Genomic DNA, 8,538 nt, shown 5'->3' with positions numbered 1-8,538 from the left:
GGGAGGGAGAGAGAGAGAGAGAGAGAGAGAGAGAGATTGATTTAAGAAATGACATGAAGCAACTTTTGTTTTTGAAAACTGAGGGTGGTTCGCATGGGGAATATACTTCCTGAGGAAGTGGTGGATGCGAGTACAATTACAATGTTTAAAAGAAATTTAGATAGGTACATTAATAGGAAAGATTGAGGGATATGGGCCAGGAGCAGGCAGTGGGACGAATTTAGTTTGGGATTATATTCAGCATGGACTGGCTGGACCAAAAAAAAAGTGTCTGATTCTGTGCTGTGGGACTCTCCATTCAAAATCTGAGGTAGCCTCGATAGAATAGATAGGGGAAACTGTTCCCAGTCATTAAAGGATTAAGAACAAGCAAAAACATATGCTTATAAAAAGTACTTTGAGTAAATAGATACAAGACAAAAAGATTTTCATTCAGCAAGTGGTTAAGGTCTGGAATACATTGTCTGACCAATTAGGAGATTGCTTTCACTGAAAGCATTCAAAAGTACTTCAAAAATCTTATCTGAAAAAGAAGAATGGCCAGGAAATGGAGCCAGTGCATACAGAAGAGATCAAGCAACCCCTTCAACACAGCAATTCTTTGCTTCAGTGAATCTGCCTCACACCATTAAGCAGATGAAAGACTTCATCAGGAGAAATATTTTATAATACTGTTTTAATTTACTGTTGACTGACCAGCAGCATTACCACAGAGCAAATTTCAAATTAATTTTTTCGCTATGCAAAAAAATTACATGGATGAAACTGAAACAAATTCCATACTTAAAGAAAAAAAACTGTTTACTTCAAAATGTTTTACAAGTGAAAAGACCACCGCAAAGGTGTTGTACACACCGTTGACTCAGCTCTTCGAGATAGCGGCTACTCAGCGACATGTTCATTTCTAATGCTTTAATACGGTTGTTGAGACGCATAAATACAGATTCCTTTTGGTTGGATCCGTGTACTTGATTCCCATTAGTGTATCCCAAATCAGTAACATTGTGCAATTCTGCATAGAAATCAGTAACTGTTCTGTTAAGCCCATTTGAGGATGGAACAGACAGGAGGATTTCTTCCGCAGCTTGTTCTTCATCTTTTATCTCTGTTGCTGATGACATATCTGAACCTGAAGGCAAAGGTACCTCCGATTCTACCAAGGTACTTTTACTGCTAACTGTCTCATTCTGAATCTCAGTTGTTGGATGATCGACCACACTATCAGTTGTCGATACGGATACTGTGGGGGTTATTGGTACTTGAGCAGTTTCTTGGTTTGCATTCACAGAGCCATTTAATAAAACGCCCAAACTAGTGTCATTGGCAGTTTCAGTTTCTAATATGAGCAGAGTTTCTTCTGCACCTTTAGTTGCTTCCTTTTGTGTTTCCAGTTTAGATTCTGTACCTTGATCCAGAATAGGTACAGTAAACTCTGGCTGAAGATGGACCTGGTCAGCCAGACTGTCAGTGATGCCATGATGAGAACTTTGAAGAATAGCAGTACATTTCACATCATATTTTATATCAGATGTACTGACTTCAGGAGAATGAGAAGCAGGAGGAGGATGGCTGGGTTCCAGTTCAATAGCGTCAGTGTGATTAAATAAGTTATCAGACAAATTAGTACTGGATTGACTTTCATTGCTAATAGTAGACACCTTTTCAGGCGACAAGCTGTCCAATTCACTCTCTATCGTTTCTTTTGTTTCACTTACTAAAAAAGTCTCCTCTTGCCCAGTTAGAAGCTGGTGGATGTCTGAAACTGGTTCAATGATTTCATGACCAACAAACGTCACACTGCGTTGCCGTTGTAGGGCCGCAACAAGAAAGCAGCATTTGTAAATATATTCAGAAAAACTAGAAATACAAGAAATAGTGGGCAGTTCACTGCAGTATATTTGTGTTTCAGTTTCATGCCAACAACCTTTATTATAATCATAGTCATCGTCTTCGGGTTTTAGAAGTGTGACAGTTGACTGCCGATTCATCAATTCTTCATCTTCATCGTGTACCAACTGCACAATTAAGCTCTCCTTGAGTGTACTTGAATCAGAAGGTGCTCTCTCTGGTTCACCATCTTCCTCAATTACAGAATGATCACCCAAGTCTGGCCTAAAGATGCACACAAAAGTATCAATTAAAATTTCACAACACATTTGTTACTACAGTAATTTTTTTCTGGCACCTAGCAACAATTAATGTATCAGGAGAATCACATGCAGAATAAAACAGAGTGGTCTCTAGTTAGAAATATGGCTTAATACCCAACTGCATCATACTGTAAAATTTACTTTTGCTGTTTCAACCATCCCTAGGGGATAAGACAACCAAACAGATGCATTTAACAGGCAGCTTTTGTGGTCAATGCTGTGACTTGTGTCTCACCGGTCTAAAGTTAGGAAAATATTCCAATCCAACAGGCTAATAAAACCTACTATACTGAACCAGAATTCTAGTTTAAGTTAAAGCAAGAGAGTCATACATTCAGAGATTTACAGCACAAAAAAGGAAATTCAGCCCATCAAATCTGCTGTTGAAACCACCATCTAACTCTTCTAATCTTGCCTTCTAGCACTTGGCCCTAGCCTGGTAGATTAATGGCGCTTTGAGATGTGAAAACCTGCACTGAATGTAAAGAAGTGGATTTAAATTAAACTGCAGATGTGTCATCCTCAGCGAAAGCCTTAAACTTATTCTGCACATTTCACAGCATGTAAATAAAATTAACGTTTTCATTGCAAAGGTCATGATTCAAAAAATGAAAGAGTACAGAATTAAGCAAGTTAGCAAAAGAATCAGCAATAACAGAGAAATAACTAGATTATATTGTTTTGGAATAGACCGCCTGAAAGAAAGTGGCTTAAACAGAATATCTTTAAAGATTGTGTGGATAAACACTTGGGAGAACTAAAAACTGCAAGGATACAGGAAGAAAGAGAAAGGAGAGCACGAGGGATTAATTGCCTTGCTGTTTCCAATAGCCATCATAGGAGCAATGGACCCAATGGCTTTCTGTACTTTATTCTATAATTTTACAACAACTTTGATCTAATCCAGTTCATAACATTTTAGAGCATACAAATATAGCTATAAAGTGCTAATTTCATTCTTTGCAGTCCTCTTTTTGATAATTCACATGAGACTGCACTATACTTCACAAAACTGGAGATCAAATTTGGAAAATGTTTGCAATATTCAATTTTTTTTTTAAGCCAGTCTTGGTTCTTATTCTCCTTTAAGCTGGAAATTACACCACAAATTACTCAAAAAAGACTTGATGCTATCAAATTCCTCAATATTACTAGTCTGAGAAATCCCATGCAAACTAGGTCTTGGATGAATTAGCTGACAACTTTGTTCAAACGTGAACAGAGATCAAAATTCTTCAAATTGTCAAATCCAGTTTTGTAAAGCTAAAATTAATGCTGATGTTTGCATAATTTCCTCCCTTTCAATCCTTAGAAAATGTTAGTTCCAAGCTTAAGGCAACTTTCTTGACTATATCTGATTTCTAGATTACCATGCATACCATTGACTAAAGACGGCCAAGAAATCATAAGTCTCATGAGAATGAAATTAAACAGTTTTAAAGTTGGAACATTATTTTAGCATTCGTAAATCATAACTACTCACTCTGGCATTGAAGAGGTGGTGAGGCTAGGGTCAGGCACAGGTACATCCAATTTTCTAGTTTCATTCTCAGATCTAATACTTCCATTGACTGAAAAATATTAACATTCCAATACTGTTGTAACAGTGCAGGAAATTTTGCAAAACAAAAATCTAACAGAAACATTTGTTTTCAAAGTTTGTGTTACTCAGGGCAGATGGACAAAACAGAAGGTCTGGTATGATGGTAGGAGGTGCCAAAGGCCCTGCCTGCCCATTCAAGTGGACTTGCATCAAAAAGTACAATGCAAGTTGTTCATTTCTTTAAAGTCATTTGATAACTATTTATTGTGCATTTTACATCAGGATTGAAAGTCCTAGATATTTTTGAGAGACAATTTGCAGGTTATAAAAAAGGTACTAATGTCTGATGGTCTCAAAAGCTTCTACTTGTTATTAAACAGAAGAGAATGTGAAAATAGGCATGAATACTTTATATGTCAATTTTAATGCTAGAAATATTGCAAGCTTCATCCATGACATTTTCTACTAAATGTACCCCCATAGTGAAGGACCACCTTTAAAATCAAATCAACAACAGATATAGTTTTACAGTCTGAAAAGGACAAGTTCTCATTGGTCAAAATTTACCAACAAGCTATTCTGTAATAAATGATTTGTAATGGGAAAGCCGTCACACCTTAAAAATGGCTGGAACTAATGTGATCAAAAAAGGTATTATTTTTGACATCCCCCAATTGTTTTTTCTGAATCTCCAATTTTAAGAAATCCTGGGGCAATGGCCACCATTCAGTCATGTGAAGAGGTGACAAATTCTTAAAAAACGAGGATGTTATGGGAATGAATTACATTTAAACTGAAAAATTCTTGAAGATGCACATAATTAAAATCCAGTTACCTTCTGTTTGAGACATTTGCTCTGCTTCCTTCTTAGCCCCAAGCATATTGGCAGCTATATTCACCATATTCAGAATAGCATCTGCAAGGAAGAAGTAATATTGCAAAGGAGGTCTGCCTGAGAAAAGATTCACTGATAGGATGCTAACATCAGAATCTTTAGGTTTAAATTGCAGAAAAGGAATGAGAGTAGATATCATCCAGTTGTCCATTCCAAGTGGATAGAAAGGTCATCTGCAACATTTATTACTTGAAAGCAATATACTTTTGACATGTTTATAACAAAACATCTGAAGTGCACAATTTAAAAAGTTTAAATTTTTAAGCAAAGTGAACTGGATTTGCACAATTCAAAAAGCTTGCATGTTTAGATTAAAATACACCTTACAATTTGTACCAACAGTAAGCATTTCATAGCTCACTAAAGCAAAATGACAATTTCAATGCATCACAAAAGATATTTTGAACCATTACTTGCAGAATGCTAAAAAAGTGTCCAACTCAAAAGAAATGAACAAGCAATGATTACAATAAAAAAAATGATAAAAATCAAGACCAATCTCTGGAATAAATACCTTCACAGATGGGTCTTCTCAAAAAGCATCTGTATGATGTTCACAGGAGGAGAACTCAATGCCAATTGAACATGTAGACTTCAACAACTATGACTTTAGTCAATTGAGAAGTTATCAAAAAGGCAAAAAATGCTCTTCATTCATTTTTCAATGAAATTTCTTTGAAAATCTAATTGAATGCAACATGCCTTTTAGCATGCAATAATCTAAATGAAAAATGCCATTTTATAAAATGCCCACTTTCACAAACATTCTTAGATAACTATTCACAGCAAGTTGCCCAAGTCAAGGAGCAATCATTTAATTGTCACAGCATATTTAAAAGCAATTTTCAAAAGTGCAAATTCAGCACACACACAAGGCTTTAAATAGTACTTTCCAGGATTTTGTTCTCAGTAGCATTGAAGGCATTTTTGACACGTCTTTGGCAAAACATTTAGAAGATAAACTTGCAACTACATGCAGAATTCAAGGATTGACAGATAGCTTCAGAAAGAATTTTAGGTATCAAAGTAAAGTTTAGCTTTACTTGGGTTTAATTAGCACCTGCAAAATGTCGATGCTATAGTTAGAGTGAGTGGATTCACAACTAAATTCCTTCTTTAATTAAAACCCATGGAAAAACTAATGTGCACCATTTTGCCAAATACACAAGTTCAATACACAATACAAAAGCTTTATTTCTCTCGGATGAGAGGAATTTTGATGTGTCATGGTTATTGCATATGCCCTGATTTCCATTCCAAAGGGCACTGACATTGTGCAGCGCTTCAACTGATTAACTCCATCAGGTCTCATCACTGTCACATCAATGCTACTGTCATTATTCATTACATTTCATGACTGTTCAAGAAAAATAATGTTTAGCTGCGAATCATGCATACTAGCAAATCTCAAAAAAGCAGAGACATATATAATTCATATTAGACCATTAAGCTTAAGTGTGATATCAACAATGCAGTTAAAGCAACAGGAAACAAAATTCTAAACGTGTTCTTCAGAAGGAGTTGGATGAACTTAGGATCATTCGGGAGGCAGAGGGGGTCATAGATCGGAGCTTTAGGGAAGTAGTAACTCCAAAGATGGCAGATAGATGGGTGACAGTGAGGGGGACTGGGAGGAAGCAGCCAGTGCAGGGACCCCCTGCGGCCGTTCCCCTCAAGAACAAGTACACCGTTTTGGATACTTGTGGGGGGGGGGACTTACCAGGGGCAAGTAACGGGGCTCAGGCCTCTGGCACGGAGTCTGTCCCCGTTACTCAGAAGGGAAGGGTGGAGAAGAGCAGAGCAATAGTAATTGGGGACTCGATAGTTCGGGGCACAGATAGGAGGTTTTGTGGGAACGAGAGAGACTCACGTTTGGTATGTTGCCTCCCAGGTGCAAGGGTACGTGATGTCTCTGATCGTGTTTTCCGGGTCCTTAAGGGGGAGGGGGAGCAGCCCGAAGTCGTGGTCCACATTGGCACCAATGACATAGGTAGGAGGAGCGCTGAGGATGTTAGGCAGGCTTTCAGGGAGCTAGGTTGGAAGCTCAGAGTTAGAACGAACAGTTGTTGTCTCTGGTTTGTTACCCGTGCCACGTGATAGAGTCGAGGAATAGGGAGAGAGAACAGTTAAATGCGTGGCTACAGGGATGGTGCAGGAGGGAGGGATTCCGGTATTTGGATAACTGGGGTTCTTTCTGGGGAAGGTGGGACCTCTATAAACAGAATGGTCTTCACCTGAACCTGAGGGGCACCAGTATCCTTGGTGGGAGGTTTGCTAGTGCTTTGGGGGGGGTTTAAACTAACTCTGCAGGGGCATGGGAACCCAGACTGTAGCTTTAGGGTGCAGGACCTGGAATGTAGGGAGGTTAGGAACATGGCATCAATTTCAAAGGAGGGTGCCTGTAAACAGGAAAGTGGTTTGAAGTGTGTATACTTCAATGCAAGAAGTATACGAAATAAGGTAGGTGAGCTTGCAGCGTGGGTTGGTACCTGGGACTTTGATGTTGTGGCTATTACGGAGACATGGGTAGAACAGGGACAGGATTGGCTGTTGCAGGTTCCAGGGTTTAAATGTTTTAGTAGGGTCAGAGGTGGGGGTAAAAGAGGGGGAGGTGTGGCATTGCTTGTCAAAGATAGTATTACAGCTGTGGAAAGGACGATGGATGAAGACTCGCCATCTGAGGTAGTTTGGGCTGAGGTTAGGAATAGGAAAGGTGAGCTCACCCTGTTAGGAGTTTTTTTACAGGCCTCCTAATAGTCCTAGAAACGTAGAAGAAAGGATTGCGAGGATGATTCAAGAGAAGAGTGAAAGTAATAGGGTGGTTGTTATGGGGGACTTTAACTTTCCTGATATTAATTGGGAAAGCTATAGCTCAAGTTCGTTAGATGGATCAGTGTTTGTCCAACGTGTGCAGGAGGGTTTCCTGACACAATATGTCGATAGGCCAACAAGAGGTGAGGCCATACTGGATTTGGTTCTGGGTAATGAACCAGGCCAGGTGTTAGAATTAGAGGTAGGTGAGCACTTTGGGGACAGTGACCACAATTCGGTGACCTTTACTCTAGTGATGGAGAGGGATAAGTGTGCACTACAGGGCAAGAGTTATAGCTGGGGGCAGGGAAATTATGATGCTGTGAGGCATGACTTAGGATATGTGGCCTGGAAAAGTAAGCTTCAAGGCAAGGGTGTAATTGATATGTGGAGCTTGTTCAAGGAGCAACTATTGAGTGTCCTTGATAAGTATGTGCCCGTCAGGCAGGGAGGAAAGGGTCGTGTGAGGGAGCCGCGGTTTAATAAGGAATTGGAATCCCTTGTTAAATGGAAGAGGGCGGCCTATGTAAAGATGAGGCGTGAAGGTTCAATTGGGGCGATTGACAGTTATAAGGTAGGCAGGAAGGACCTGAAGAGAGAGCTAAGATCAGCAAGGAGGGGACATGAAAGGTCCTTAGTTGGTAGGATTAGGGAAAACCCCAAGGCTTTCTATAGGTATGTCAGGAATAAAAGAATGACTAGGGTAGGAATAGGTCCAGTCAAGGATAGTAGTGGGAAGTTGCGTGTGGAGGCTGAAGAGATTGGGGAGACACTGAATGAATACTTTTCGTCAGTATTCAATCAGGAACAGGACATTGTTGTCAATGTGAGTACTGAGTCACAATTAAGTAGAATGGATGACTTTGAGGTATGTAGAGAAGAGGTGTTGGAAATTCTGGAAAAGGGTGAAAACAGATACGTCCCCTAGGCCTGATGGCATTTATCCTAGGATTCTCTGGGAAGCAAGGGAAGAGATTGCAGAGCCATTGGCCTTGATTTTTATGTCCTCGTTGTCTACAGGAGTAGTGCCAGAAGATTGGAGGCTAGCAAATGTGGTTCCCTTGTTCAAGAAGGGGAGTAGGGATAACCCTAGTAACTATAGGCCGGTGAGTCTCACTTCTGTTGTGGGCAAAATCTTA

General features: G+C 39.5%; 1 protein-coding gene across 4 annotated transcripts in view; it reads right to left on the bottom strand.

Annotated features, from left to right (window-relative positions):
• Nucleotides 1-783: 783 nt before the first annotated feature.
• suco (SUN domain containing ossification factor) overlaps nucleotides 784-8,538 on the bottom strand; it is a 57,849-nt gene continuing 50,094 nt past the window's right edge. For 3 of the 4 annotated variants that reach the window (XM_087990886.1, XM_087990884.1, XM_087990885.1), the window contains 3 exons: nucleotides 4,529-4,609; nucleotides 3,634-3,721; nucleotides 784-2,112 (listed from right to left, as the gene is read on the bottom strand). In XM_087990886.1, the coding sequence (XP_087847012.1) occupies nucleotides 807-2,112; nucleotides 3,634-3,721; nucleotides 4,529-4,609 (1,475 nt within the window). In that variant the 3' untranslated portion in view covers nucleotides 784-806. The remainder of the gene's footprint in view (nucleotides 2,113-3,633; nucleotides 3,722-4,528; nucleotides 4,610-8,538) is intronic. The other variant, XM_087990887.1, reaches the window with a different exon arrangement.

This window comes from Chiloscyllium plagiosum, unplaced genomic scaffold (assembly GCF_037043375.1).
Source record: "Chiloscyllium plagiosum isolate Xiang-an unplaced genomic scaffold, Cpla_swu_hap1 HiC_scaffold_9, whole genome shotgun sequence".
Classification (NCBI taxonomy): Eukaryota; Metazoa; Chordata; class Chondrichthyes; order Orectolobiformes; family Hemiscylliidae; genus Chiloscyllium; species Chiloscyllium plagiosum.
Note: the sequence above shows the minus strand (reverse complement) of the source record. Positions and strands in the feature narration are given on the sequence as shown.